General features: G+C 39.6%; 1 protein-coding gene across 11 annotated transcripts in view; it reads left to right on the top strand.

Moving 5' to 3' along the window:
• Sorbs2 (sorbin and SH3 domain containing 2) overlaps positions 1-15,402 on the top strand; it is a 308,074-nt gene that overhangs the window by 258,660 nt on the left and 34,012 nt on the right. For 4 of the 11 annotated variants that reach the window (XM_028757680.1, XM_028757681.1, XM_028757687.1 and 1 more), the window contains 5 exons: positions 4,498-4,656; positions 5,247-5,330; positions 7,004-7,060; positions 11,557-11,606; positions 14,041-14,228. In XM_028757680.1, coding sequence (XP_028613513.1) covers positions 4,498-4,656; positions 5,247-5,330; positions 7,004-7,060; positions 11,557-11,606; positions 14,041-14,228 — 538 coding nt within the window. The remainder of the gene's footprint in view (positions 1-4,497; positions 4,657-5,246; positions 5,331-7,003; positions 7,061-11,556; positions 11,607-14,040; positions 14,229-15,402) is intronic. The other 7 variants (XM_028757685.1, XM_028757684.1, XM_028757679.1 and 4 more) reach the window with 3 other exon arrangements.

The following is a 15,402-nucleotide window of genomic DNA, read 5'->3' as shown; positions in this document are numbered from 1 at the left end:
CACGTGGAAGGTTTCACCAGCACCCTCCCCAGTTTTACCAGAGGCACACATCACCTAGGGGCCTGCTCGCCCTCAGCAGTGGGTTTGTAGCTCTTCTTGCTGGATACCTCCAGTTCCCACTTTGACATACTTACCACGCACCTGACCATCTGTCTGGGTTCCTCACTACATCTTAGGCTTCCTGAAAATGGACACCTTGACTGACAGAGCATCCTCTATCTTCCATACCCAACTCAGTGCCTGACATGTGGTACCTATGCAGTAAATAACTCCTTGAGTGACTAAGTGAATGGAACTGATACCTTTGCAGTTGATGGATAAAAAATGGTGAGAGATTGAATCTATCTAGGGGGCCCAGTGAGTCTCCATCAAGACACACAGATGGAATTCACAAATAACTCTACCTCAGTTTCTATGAGGGAGCAGTTCTGCTTGAGCAGAAATCCTCATGTCCGGAGGTGGGGAGATACTGCCTTCATCCTTAGTAATTGAAGCCATATCTATTTATATTCTTTACCAGGAAGAAAAAAATAAATGCATTTCTTTGAAGCTCATAAATATTTATTTGATTATAAATTTCAGTGCTGACTAAATGGGCCTAATGTCTGATCCAGAAGAGGGCTTGAGATCACCAGAAATTTGCATTTAATGACTTGATCCACAGATCAGACTACACTTTCAGCTTACAGACTCCATATGACAATCATACCAACTTTACTGGGGTAATATTAATAAAAGCATAACAGATCATCTGAATTGGATACACTTGTAGATCAACCATGTTAATTGTCTTTATGCTTAATAAAGTAAAAAAAAAAAGATCCACAAAGACATTGTTACATTTGATACAATAACTGTGCTTACATCTAATAATAACCAAAGGAACACACACTGGATGAGTAGAAAGGCAATTTAAACGATCAGAGAATATGGTTTGTCAACAGAAATTACTACTCAGAGTTGAAGCTATAAAAATTTTGAGAGGTTATAGCTGAAAGTTTGACCCCTGAAGAATTATCCCATGATGCAATAGTATTTTCTGTGAAAACAATCAGAAAGCATAGCAACCCCTGCCTTGAAGCTTAAAAGTCAATGAGCATTTACAAGAACAAACTCCCAGGTCCTCTGGTGTGTTAACAGACAGAAAGTGTGCATCCAACAAGAAGGCTGGGAAGCAGCAAAAGGCTTTTATGTTGGGAAAACTTTAAAAACCACACATTCTAGGGAGCTTTTAAGAGCAATCACATGTGAGCCCTGGTGTTAGCGTATCTTAAGCACTTCTCACACCGGAGAAAGACGGTTTGTGTGAGCAGAAGGTTGCTAGGCTTGTGAACTGACAGAAATAAAACAGAATGAGAGAGACATCCATCCATCAGGGGCTGCTCTCCTGCCATTGCAGGGATGACACTGAGAGGTAGCTGTCCCCTGGTGGATTCCTATAAAGAGGAGTTTCTCAGATGTGAGGGAACTGAGGAAGCGATGAGAGAGATCCTATGCCTATGCTTCTGTTATCTGACAGTGAACATACGTGTCACTGACTGTGGCAGTGTTTCTGAATCCTTTAGGAGTCGTTCTGGATTGCTAGAGAACATATTCAATTAGTGTATAACTACAAGAATTGAACTAGACCGCTCTAGATCTGGCATTCCTCTTTTCTTGGGGGAGGTCTTACCTTTTGGGGAGTGTCTATTTGTTGAAGGTTATTTTGCTGATGGTGTTTGTTTTATGCTCTTTTGAGACAAGGTCTTTCTATGCAGCCCAGGCTGATTCCAAACTCACCATCCTCTTCCCACTAGCTCCTAAGTACCTGAAATTCAAGTGTGCACCAGCACATCCAGCTGATAAAGCAAAGGCTCTGCTCAGATGCATACCACTCACAGGATTCCAGAATTGTCAGGATGACTTGCTGCTATTTGGGGACTATCTCCTTGCACAGATTTTTAGCAAGTTGCTCACCATGACTATAGACTGAAGCTTTAATAAATAGAACCTTTTCTGTTTATTGAAATCGCTATTTTCACATTGGAACAGAATGATACAGATTTCTACTCCCAGATTCTATCCCCAGATTCTATTACAGAAATGTATCTCCACAAAGGAAAATGTCATTTTGTTTCTGATTTTCTTTTGTTTGTTTGTTTGTTTGTTTGTTTTTGGTTTTTCAAGACAGGGTTTCTCTGTATAGCCCTGGCTGTCCTGGAACTCACTCTGTAGACCAGGCTGGCCTCGAACTCAGAAATCTGCCTGTCTCTGCCTCCCAAGTGCTGGGATTAAAGGGGTGTGCCACCACCACCCAGCAGTTACTGATTTTAAGTCAAGGTGACAACATTAAAAAGCTTGTCTATTTGTTTAGTGAGTTTGCTGCCCTCTAGTGTTCATAGTGTTTTGAAGCAACTTTTTTTTTTCCCCGCCTTCTAAGACTGGTTCTCAACCTTCCTAATGCTATAGCCCTTTAATACAGTTCCTCATGTTGTGGTGACCCCAACCATAAAATTATTTTCATTCCTACTTCATAATTGTAACTCTGCTACTTTTATGAATTATAATGTAAACATCAGTGTTTTCCAATGGTCTCAGGAACCACACAGGTTGAGAATCACTGCTCTGACAAGTCCCTATCTACCCTGAGCAAAATAAAACACTCTAATTGAGTGTAGGTCATCCCGACAGTAGCTGAAAGCCAAACTTTTAAAAGTGAGAGTTTATAGACACTAAACATCCAGCAATAGAAACTATGGAGTTTGGGAGAATCCAAGGTTTCTCTTCTGTTAAGGAGATAGTATAGCCCTCTGAACTATACAAGAGCTACTGACCAACCCTCTCTAATGTTAACTGTTCAAGGGTAAAGGCTCCTATGAAGAAGTTATGCACTGCAGCTGGCATTGTCTAACAACTGGAGCAAAATAACATTTCATCACTAACAAAAATCTTAACACTCCTATAAATAGTGGATCAAAAAATTTAATTCAATGGAAAGCAGTTATAAACTTACATATTTTTTCTAAGCCAGTGGGAATTGGTTGCTGGGGGTGGGGGATGTTCTTTATAACAGATCTCACTGTTAATTTTAAAGTAGAAACCAAAAGTAACATTGACATAAGTTAGGATAAATGTCTCAGAGCTTCTGCAGCGTGCTCTCATTCTCACTGAGTAACCTCCTCAGTTGTTAGTGATGGCAAAAACAAGCTCATAGCCAAAGGCTAACTACTATAGATGATATTAACTACTAAAAGGCCATTTTCAGTGCTCGACCAACAGTGACAAATTTTGTGTACACATGCACTCCTGTATGTGCCCATCCACATACCCACTTCAGGATGCCATCAAGCACTGTAAAAGTGTACCACTATGAAGTGTTGTTTGCTCTCACCATTGGTCACAAGCAACTCCCAGGGTTTTTCTGCAGTCTTTGTAATCACCACCATAAATATACCTCAGAAGCATGGTCTCTGCAGTGTTTTCTTACGGGGCCAACTTTTCTATCATTGAAATGGTAATGAAACACTACATTAGTATGTAATGATATGTAATAGTGTATAATGATATGTAATAGCGTGTAATGATATGTAATAGTGTGTAATAGATGTACTAATGATGAAACATTACAATGTTTCCCTGCTACTAAGCTCAAGACAAAATAGTGTCTTTTTTTAGCATGATATATTCAATGTCCCCAGCACTATGGGGTTATGGAGCTATTCAGAGGGAATCCTCGCGCTCCTTAAGAATTCTAAGGGAATAATACAGGATGAAAGTGGTGGCTGTTTAGCAGCTCTCCTGGATGATATATTGTGGGCTTTACAGTTTTTCTCTTGGTTGGCATGAATGACTTTTAGCGAACCAAGTAACTTTCCTTAGAATTTTTTCTGACTTAATATATTATACAATGCAACTATACACATTTCATTAGGGACATGAGTTCTATTCAAAGAAGTAGCCATGGATACGTTCAGTACTATGAGCATCATTTTGTAGATAAGCAACCACCATATCTCCAGTGATACCATCTAGCCTGGTATGTATTGTAAAAAAAAAAATTAAAGGTTAATGTTAACTCGGTTAAGGAAAGGCTGTGTTCTATTGCTAAAGTAATTGTGTTTGTTTTTTCTCAACTGTTTATGTTGCCATCCCAAGCATTTTCAGTCTTAAGCCCAACATTCATAAACCACTTGAGATGAAAGTCGTTACACCCCATACTCTTCCTCCCCCACCCACTCTGCTAAGCCTAATTTCACATTCACCCTCCTTTAGCTCTAAGTCAACAGGGGGGAGACTGAATCACAAAGTGAGATATTTCTTCACTTTTGAAAAGACTTGTGACTTTCAGATCTTTGCTATGGTGGGCCATTCATAAGAAATCTGCTCTCTGCGGTCCCCTAGGCCATAGCCCTGTCCTGAAATGTTAGTCTCCGAGACTAACATCAGCTGGTCCCCTCCAGGTTCCATCAAGAGCCCCTGTCTAATGAACCAGTGTTTCCTCACCCCTCTCTCTTACAGCCCCCTCTCCCAACAACTCCGACACCTGTTCCCAGGGAACCCAGCCGGAAGTCTCTCTCAGTGTCACCCTCAACAGATGGCCTGCGTAGCCCTTCCCCTCCGCCCAGGAGCTGTGTCCCCGCACCCCGTCCGAGTGCCCCAGATCTCTCTCCCACCCGGGTGAGCGCCTTCCTTCTTCACCTTCTCTCATGCTGTGGGGAAGCTGAGCTCAGCATTTTTTCTGAGGCTAAGGCAAGGTCAGATCCCTGTCCCTCCTGGGGTTCTTCCTCCTCCCAGACCCTACTTCTCTCCCAGACACCCTCATCTCCACCATTCCATGCTCCAGCCTGCCCCATCTGCAGCGTCTGCTCAATGCAGACCATTGCTGCCACTGTCAGTTGCCAGGGACTTCCGGGACAACGGACTGAGCAGTCCAGGTGAACCCGTTGGTGCCTTGGTTGGACATACCAAGGACTTCACAAAATGGTGTGCCATCATCCCCATTGTCACGGCCAGGATAGCGTCCCTAAGTTCATGCATCAGGCTAAAGAACTAGCAATGGTGGCAATAGGGGCCCCAGTGACGTCATGACCCTCATTTGCATATCCGCACTTTACTTCACTTCCTCCATTCTGTCCTGTTGAGGTTTGTTGGATGAGTCCGATGCATGTTTGCGTGTGGATGCGCGCGAGTTTTCATACCACACAGCATTATCCCTCACTTCGCTCAGTGTGCCTTTTCCTCCCCCTTTTCCTTCACATCTGCTCTAGACGGGTCGCATAAATCCAGCTGACATAGATTTAGAAAATGAGCCCTGGTATAAATTCTTTTCAGAACTGGAGTTTGGACGTCCGGTAAGTGAGGCTAGACAATTCCTATAAGACAAATAGGAGAATGTTGTTTGATTTTTAAAGTGTATTAATTGTCACAAGGGAGATGGTGTCATGTCGAAAACAGAAGCTGGATGAGTTAAATACACGTGCTCCAGCTTTGTGTAAATTCGCTTTGGTAACAAATGCCTAAATGTGTTCATTGGCTTCCTGTGTGTGTGGTTTTTTTTTCCAAATCATGTATTAGAATCACATCTAATTAATTACAAATCTAGCATGCTGGGGTAGTTTCTGGTGTGGAATATTTAGGTCATTAGCACAGCTTTAGGGGAGAACTGTATGGTGTACAGCACATTTTGGGCTAGTTTAACAAGTACCTTGCTATCTACAAGAATGACAGTTACTATAGTTCTTGTTGCCTGAGAAATTATAATGCCCTTGCGGAGTGCTTGGACCCTAACTCAATGACTTGATCTTCCTGATACAACTCCTCCCATGAGAAAATAGACCAAAAAAGTTAAAGAATTTGCCCAAAATAGTCACTAATTAAACCTAAGCCTATCATACAACAATGAAAATCTTTGGGCGGTTGTCTCTATAATGTATTACCAGACCATTCCCACAGTAAAATGATTCTTTGAATATGAGAGATAACAAAAAGAGTGAGGTGAAAAGCCCTGTGGACTCTCTTTTGTACTGTCTTCCTCATGAACAACCAGCAGGTCTCTGTTCCCTAGAGTCCCATGCTGAAAGCCCCTAGTTTGGCCCTTGTGGGATCTGACTAATCTGTTTGCAACAGCGTCAACTCAGGTTTCAAATAACTTCCCTTAGTCCTTCAAGCTGTATCAGGGAACTGTCTGTGACATGCATTTTACAACCCCTAAATTGTTAGATAGCATATCACTTACACTGACCAGCAATATTATTGGAACACAGAGTCTGTTCTTTCTTATACCATGTCATGTAAGGATTTATAAATACGCAGATCACCTATTCCTTACTGGATGGCTGTGTGAGTCGCTTTTATACATTAGCATGCAGCCTTGGTTAGCCTCATTATATGTTTTATTGAACTGTATCAAATGTGACTGTAAATAAATATTAAACAAAGTTTCCTGGCATTCCTAGTACCCAATAAAAGGATCATTTCCTCCTGTTTTTTTCTGACATGTCCTCTTATTATTTTAAATGTATTTTATTTCACTGGGAAAATGCTCTCCTTTATATATTTTATATATGTTTTGCTTTATATATTTGTTATTGCTGGGTAGTTTCTAGAGACTGTACCAATTTCTGTGTTGAGCCCAAATTGCCAGCACTTTCCATGATCCTTCTCAGCCACACAGGGTGGCTCACCAGCATGCTTTCCCTTACCCCTCCCATGTCTCCTGAGTAGACCTTGCAATCTGCTGTGGCCAAAGGCTCGGAGTACTGATTTTGATTTGACAAACTGAGCTTACAAATCTACTAACTGAACACAGGCAGCTTTGCGCTGTGCTTGAGGATATTTGCCAGCATTGCACTCCTGCTCCTTGACTGCCAAGTTGCTCCGTCCCTGTCACTCTTTATGTGTACCTGATGCTATCGTCACTCGGTTTCTAACTGTTGTCACCTTTTCCACATGTTCATTACTCGCTGCATTGACTCTCCTCCATCCCATCTCTCCACCTCTGCTTCTGTGGTGCATCTACACCCAGCCTCCTAAAAAGTCTCTGGATTATGTTCAAGATCATTCTTCTGGTGTGTCCAATGAGGTAAAGACAAATTCTTCTCTCCTTCCAGGTCCCCCCCACCCCCTTGTTACTGTCAACCTGAATATCTGTGTTGTTATAGTTCACTGTGTCGTTCCAAGTGGTTCTGAAAACTCTCTTCGGATCACAGTGTTGCACTGTAGTAGCATTATCTAGACTGGGCAAAGGGGTTGCCAATTTCTGAATTCTAGGTGATGAGTCTTCCAACTGTTAATTCTAGTTAAAATACTCAGCAGCATGAAAGTTTAAAAAAGAAACATTTGGCACTGTATTAACTACCCATTTTTTTTAAACCAAGCAAACAAAGTACTACTACAGAGCTTCTAGAAGCCACTTTTTTGAAATTATGCCTAAAAGTACAGACTCAAGAGATTAGATTCTTGGACCATGGTGATGGCTCCTTAGGTTAAAGTCTTTGTTGTGAAAGCCCAATGGCCTGACTTCCATTTTTGGAACCCAGGCACTGAGGATGAAGAGCATCCCTCACATGCTGTGACAAGTGCACTGTGCAAAGTTTAGATTCTTTACATGATCAGATACTTATTGCTTATATTTTTCGAAATGTTATTGTTGTTCCTTAGTTTTCCTGAATGCTCATAACTTGTGGATTTGACCATCTCATTCAAGAATAGAGATGGCGAATACCCGACATGTGTGTTCCCAGTTCCACCCCTTGACAGGCATCACTAATCTTTCTTGGCAGTATAGTCCAGGTAGCCATTACAGCAGATAGTCATCACTGCCTCATGGGATAAAACTTAGTTGAGATCTCAGCTGAAAAAAAATGCTTACGAGTAGGGCTGGAGAGATGGCTTGGTTGTTAAGAGAACTTGCTATCCTTGCCCAAGACCTGCCTTTGTTTCCCAGCACCTACGTGCTGCTCACAACCATCCACAATTGCACTTCCAACGCACTCTTACGGCCCCACCAGCGTCAGGCACACACATGGTGCACAGACTTGCATGCAGGCAAAACACTCCTGAGCTAGAAATAATAATGCACATGACATCAGCCAGGTGAAGAACTTAGGCCAGGCCACGTGAGTTTTCACCTGGAAGAGGAAAAGATAGTATGAAAAGGACCAGGAAGGATCCTAAGCCAAACTTTGCCCAAAGAAACCAGAAGACTATTTTTGAAAAGCCCTTAGAAGACAAGCAGGAATGCCATTGTCTTGCTTGCTCACTGACCTGTAAAGGACTCCCACAGGTGCTCTCAGAAGCAGCATAGAAGGTAGAAGTGCATACAACCAACTGATTGTGTTACAGTGGTTGCTGTGTGTTCTCAAGTAAATACTACACTTAATACCTCACTTCATTGCGAAGCCCCTGTTTAAGGTGCGTGGAAGAGAACAGTCAAGAGCTCACGTTAAGGGTGGTTGTCCCAACACAGTGGAGGGGACAGATTGCAGGCATGGAGTTGAAAGGAGAAATAGTCAAATTTCCAAAAGTTCAAACTGCAATCAAAAGTGTAGATCATATAGTAAGTGATGTGTGTTAAAACAGAGAAAGGCTGGGGAAAATTCAAATAAAAAATAAACTCTGGTAAATGGGAATTTTTTGAGGTATTGAGTTTGGTAATTTTCCAAGTAATTTTATAGCAAGGTCAACTCTCTAAAGAGAATTAAATAAAACAAGCAATACTATTCTGTACGTTTTGATATCATTTCAGCGTACGAACAAGCTAAGAATTTATTTTGAAACTTAAGTCTGTCAAAAATTTTTCTCATTGTTTTCCACACCAAAACTATGTTACTGTGTTGAAGGACTTTCATTAAATTTATAATCCAGTTGGGCGAAGGGATATCTTTATCATATTGATCATATCTTTCCTTTTTAAGTTCAGTATGATGTATTTAAATAAATTAATCAGCATTTTATTAAAAAAACAAATATGTATACATTTTTTCCTTGGGTATTTTTAGCAGGTATTTCTGGATTTTTTTTTTCAGAGTAGTTGGTTCATTGAGAACTGCAACAGGATTTAGACGTCATTTTCAATTCATTGATTTTTTTTTTTTTTAGTTAAGAAAAGTGGAATGGAATAACTTTAAAGAATACACTTGTCTCCTAAGATGGCTGCTGAGAGGACAAATCACTGATTGCTCAGCCTTCATTTCAGAGCTATTTCCTTTAAACCACACTTTTTGCCATCCCCAGTATTTAAAGCTCAGCAATTTTATAAACAATTTTATTTTAGTTATTTAGTTTGTATAAAATGGGTTCAGGAAATTAATACCACACACTAATTACTGAGGGCAGAGATGGGGAAAAACTTAATGCACCTTTAATGTTAAGGTAGTGGCCAAAACACTACATTTAAAAAAGCAGTGATAGCAGTTGAGCTGTGTGTTTGTATCTTTTGGGAACTTAGAGATAGGAGTGACCTCAATAGCATGTTAACCTGGGTGGCCTTCCAGAGTGTAAGAAGAAAAACTCCCATAAGATATTTAGATTCTGTATTTTAAAACATTTGTATGAGATTTCTAGCAAAACCTGTAAATTATTAGGTAATACCTAAGCTATAATGTATCAAGTACCTGGTTTTATCAAGTATATGCTATGAATGACATATTTACATTAAATCAAATATAACTGAGACATTTGTTTATAAATGGCAGAAGGAAACCTATATGTTGCTAATTTGAAACACTTCTTAAAAAATAATTAAGAACCTGCTTGCAGAGTTTAATCAATAATTACTTAGCAGAAATGATGCTTTAATGTCTTCCAGTCCATGAAATGTCCTTCTATCACATTAAAACAGTCGTCCTGTTCAAATGAGGGATAGATGGTGTTGGGTGAAATGGGCTAGTTCTTTTTCTGGGGACTCTTTTTTTTCAGATGGCATATCATAATTATCATACAAGGTTTTGCCTTAGTTATTAATCTAATTTTTATTATTATGTTATAATTGACAACTGAACTTTCTCTCATGATACATAAAATTAAAGCCTGGTTTAATGGGCCAGCAAGATGGCTCAGTTATGACCTGAATTTGATCCCCAAAATCCATATTGTGTAAGAAGAAAATTGATTTCAAGTTGTCTTCTGACCTTCACACATATAGCATGGTATACATATATCATGGCACATGTACATGCATGCGTACACACACACACAATCCCTGTGTTTTTAAAAGTCCTTTTAACCTGGTTTTAACTTGTTTGGAATATTAAAAAGAAGAACAAGGAAGGATCATTGCAGTTTGTCTTAACTCTGAAACTCTATCAATTCTCATACAATGTTTTATTTTATACTATAATAGTGTCTACATTTACCATCCTTGCAGGTTCATATTTCTGATCTTTCTAGGGATATTCTGACCCTTTTGATGGTCAAGTGTGTGTCAGGTTGTCCAATAAAACTTGTGACCTACAGATGCTGCTGCTCTGACGCTCCCTAAGACCACCTCTGCAAACATGCAGAATTCCTTCATATTATTTTACTTGGTTTATTTCTTCCATATTATGCTTTCCTTACTTTCTAGTATCCAATTCAGACAAATTCAAATAATCATGTAAACTTAAGAACATAGCAGAGCCTGAGAACATAGGAATCCTAGAATTTTCTAAGAGGTACAAAATAATAAATATTCTTATTCTGTCTGAAACAAAAAAGTAATATTTTCATGCCAATAGATATTTTTGTTTGATTATGGGTAAGGTTCCATTCTCAATCAGTAATAGACAATTAAAGTAAAATATTAGTATATAAGGTTGTCAGAGTGATCTACATAAGAATCATAAAGTTATAACCTAGTTCTTTGATTGGGAAACTGTTAGCATTTGTCAGTTAATGGAAAAGAATAGTAGAAATTACTTATAGTGGAGTCTTTGTTTCATCTAAATAGGTTTTTAATATTCCGATAAAAGATTTTTATAAATAGGAATTTAAGATAAATTCAAATTGCTCAATATTTATAAACCTGTACCTGGCTGAAGTCTCAGGAAGTTTAGGGTGATTTCAAATCAAATTCTGTGAGCTTTATGTGACATATGCCCTTATAGAGGAAAGAAAGACTTACTAAGCTTGGCTTGTATGCTACCTGGCACTAACAATGAAACTATAAGGCACTTTATGATTAATAAGGATTTAAAGATGACTGTAAATATTTTCTTACACAAAATAAAAGCCAGTCCTTCATGTAGAAAGCTGTTACTTAGCAGTTGCTGAGAGCCTGAAGTTAAAACTGAAGATACTGTTAGCCCTTCGTTCAGTCCAGTGTTTCTGATGATAATGTTACTGATTTTTTTTCTTCTTGATGAAATGAATGTCTTGGTTGTGTTACGTCACATAATGCAGTGTGGTCTATTAAAAGATTACTCAGACACAGTATCTCTTTGGAAAGACATTTTATCTCTTTGGAAAGAATCACAATAAGTGATTCTTTTAATTGCAGTATTTTAAAGTATCTGTTTCAGAATGTGTAATTCAATGATGACAAATCAGTAAATTTGCTATGGTAATTCTTTACATGGAACTACTGTTTTATGTCACCAGGTCTCCGTCTATCAGTCCTCCATAGACAGAAGCTTGGAAAGACCCAGCAGGTAAGGATCTGGTGACATTATATTAACCGAATATTGTATGCCAGCAATTGCTTTTTCAGTAGTCACCTTCCCTGCTGGAATACTCATTTCATTAAATGACAATTTAACTCTCATTCTTATTTTAAGTACCAGACCTCATGGTGTGTATTCAATCACTTGTGAATGCTTTTCTTAAAGGATGCCTTACTCAAAACTATGATTAAAAAAAATTCCTCCCTTTCTTTATAAACCATTAAGACCTTTTTCCACAACTGCATGAAAGGAATTTTTAACAGTTTACTTACCGATTAGATTTTTTTTAATCACTCATGATTTAAATAGAAAATACGGGAATTCCAGCCTAAGGTTCTTCTGAACACATTAGGAAAGCAAAAGAGAATTCTTGAGGTAAAAGAGACTTGTTTTGCTAGATGACTTCCTTCTCTGTGGTCCTTTCCTCTGTTTCAGCATCTTCTTTCTAGATTGATTCATGTTGTCAGAACTATTTCTTATGTATATAAAAAACACATGATTCAAATAGAAATCATAACACTGAATTCCCAAAACAATAAGTTCACTGCACAGAAATTTGTACTTTATAGGTTGATTATTAACACCAACACACACACACACACGCAGAGAGAGAGAGAGAGAGAGAGAGAGAGAGAGAGAGAGAGAGAGAGAGAGATCCAACCTACATTTGTACGTTTGCATCAATTCTTTCAAAACTGCCAAGTTCTAGAGTCCATGAAGATGTTATTAGATGTTATTTCTTAGGTAAGTGGGTGAGTAAAGAAACTATGGTACATCTATATAATAGAATATTGTTCATCAATAAAAAGAAATAAGCTATCAAGAGGCCAAAAGATATAGATAAAGCTGGAGACACAAAACACTTGGTAGAGTGTTTACCTTGCATGTATGATACACTTGGTTCAATCCAAAAGGCCACAATAAAAATTACATGTGGTGACACTGGGCTATAATCTCACCACTCGGTAAGTAGAGGCAGGACAGTCAGAAATTCGAGGTCATCCTTAGCCTCACGTCCAGATGACATGAGATGCTTTTACAAAGTAAAACATTTAAAGAGTATTTGTTTTATTTGATGTGTATGTATGTGCCCAAGTGCATGTGTGTGCATCAGCTGCATGCAGGTGTCTGTGAATGCAAGAAGAGGGCATTGGAGCCCAAGGAACTGGGCTTCCAGATAGTTGTGTTAAAACATGTAAATACCTGCCAAGTGTGGATGCTGGGACAGCCATCTCTCCAGCCCCACAAAATAATTTATTTTTTAATGAATGTGGATTTTTAAAAAAACATTACTACATGGAAGAAAGCAATCTGAAATGATTGCATATTGTGGTTCCAACTGTGTAACGTTCAGAGTAGGTGGTCTATGGAGACAAGAGCTATGACTTTTAGAAAACATAAAGACAAAGGGACGGATTAGAAAACGGTACCCAAGGGACCTTCTGTGGGAGTAAAATCTGCTACAAGGCATATTCGTAATGGACAGTATTTCATTACACATTTATAAACCCCTAAAGTATATCATGGATGACAAGAACCCGATATGTAAAAGATAGACTTTGAAAGATGATATGTCCAGATAGGCCACTAGCTGTTACAAATCTCCATAGAAGATATGATGATAAAGATGTTTAAAAAGAAAGGGGTGGGTACAGAGGAGTTCTCTGCTCAGTTGTCTTTTGACAACTGCAGAGGATTGGTTCCTAGGACTCACCAAGGATACTAAAATCTACTGACTCTGAAAGGCTTGGTACTTACAGATAACCTATTCCTAGCCTCCGATATACTCTGACATATGTATAATGCCTTGTGCAACACAGATGCTATTAAAAAGGGATGTTGGGACTAGAGAGAAGCAGCGATGGATAAGAGCACTGGCTGCTCTTACAGAGGTTCCCAGCCCCCACATGACAGTTTACAACCATCTGTAACTCATGTTCCACGGGACCCTATGCCTTCTCCTGACCTCCATGGGCACCAGGCACTAAGTGTAGTACACAGACATATATGCAAGCAAAACCCTCATAATACATAAAATAAAAATGAGTAAATCTTAAACAAGTGGTTGTTTTAATGGATTACTTGGGGGGATAATAACACAAGTTTGTACATGTTCAGTAACAGTTGAGTCCTTAATATTCCCTGTGTGAAGTTGCCTTAACCCATGGATATGAAGAGTCTGTACAATCCAGTCAGATAGTCTGCACTTGAAACTTCCCTTTTAAAAATGAGATCTGTGCATTTTAAAAAGGTTGGTCCTAAAGAATGTATTTTTGAATGGAGAGGAATAGGCTTCTCACTATGCAGCTTTGTGAGTGTGAGGTTAGGTGCCATGTTATTGTCTAATTCGATGATCGTTGGTTTTCTTGTGCACATGTTAACCTCTTCCAAAACCAACCAAACTGATTCCATCTATTATCAGCTCTGCAAGCATGGCCGGTGACTTTAGAAAACGGAGGAAGAGCGAACCTGCAGTGGGCCCACCCAGGGGCTTGGGGGATCAGAGTTCGAGCAGGACCAGCCCCAGCCGGGCAGACCTCCCAGGATCAAGTTCCACCTTTTCGAAGTCTTTCATTAGCTCTTCTCCTTCCTCTCCCTCGAGAGCACAAGGTGAGCCATGATAAATGAACACCACTTGCGAGTTCTCAGTTTAGCCCAGAGTGTGGGGACAGGCCAAGCCCATGCCCATGGCCTGTGCTGTCCTCACTTGTATTATCCTGAAGCAAATACAATTTCCCAGCAAAGCATTGCTCCTACCCAGTCCAATTAAAACTGGCAAGCCACTTGAGTGTCTTAAAGAATACTTTTAATTCCAGCACTGGGGAGACATAGACAGGTAGATCTAAGTTAGTTCAAGGTCAGCATGGTCTACAGCATGAGTTCCAGGACAGCCAAGGCTATTCAGAGAAACCCTATCTGGGGGAGAAAAAAAAAAAAAAGAACTCAGACTAACATGCTAACATGTTACTATTTTCTCAGAAACAGAGTGAGTTTATTATTATTTTCTTTAAAACTCCAAAGTATTAAATAGTTTGTTGTCATATTTACAGAAAAGGCAAGTAATAGGCTTTTACATAGTCATATGTTCTAACGTTATTATAGATAACTAATTACTTTGTAGAATAAGAATTAAAAATAGCAACAGAAAAAATATGGCCTGAAACATACAATGGGATGCTTTAAATTCTAGACTAGAAAGTCATCTATTTAAGTCATGCCTTTGGTCAGTTACTCTATCTTGTTCAACCTCCATTTGTACGGTAGAGTATCACATTCTCCCGTGTAACACAGTGGCCCACCATGGTTTACCATAATAGCTACATACTGGCTTAAAGCCACAAATTCAAAACTTAGAATGAGGAGCCATGCACAGTGAGATGGCTCAGTGGGTAAGGACACTTGCCACCAAGCCTGACAACCTGAGTATGATCACAACTCGTACAATAAGAGAGAGAACAGACCCCCACATATACACACACATTATCTTCTGGCCTCCTCTTGAATGTAGCATACATAAGAGAGAAGAAAAAAACATGGGAGGGAGGGAGGGAGGGAGGGAGGGAAGGAGGGAAGGAGGGAAGGAGGGAAGGAGGGAAGGAGGGAAGGAGGGAAGGAGGGAAGGAGGGAAGGAGGGAGGGAGGGAGGGAAGGAAGGAGGGAAGGGGGGAAGACTAGCCACTTTTTCAGATGGCCTGTCTCTGCTTTGAAAATACAGTAGCCTATGCATTGAAGGGACACGGTGGATCATTTGGGTCTCTAGTAAATTGCTTGGGTCCTTTTATTTT

This window comes from Grammomys surdaster, unplaced genomic scaffold, assembly GCF_004785775.1.
Source record: "Grammomys surdaster isolate TR1022 unplaced genomic scaffold, NIH_TR_1.0 126178, whole genome shotgun sequence".
Lineage (NCBI taxonomy): Eukaryota > Metazoa > Chordata > Mammalia > Rodentia > Muridae > Grammomys > Grammomys surdaster.
The sequence above is the reverse complement of the archived record's forward strand: the minus strand, read 5'-3'. Positions and strand labels throughout refer to the sequence as shown.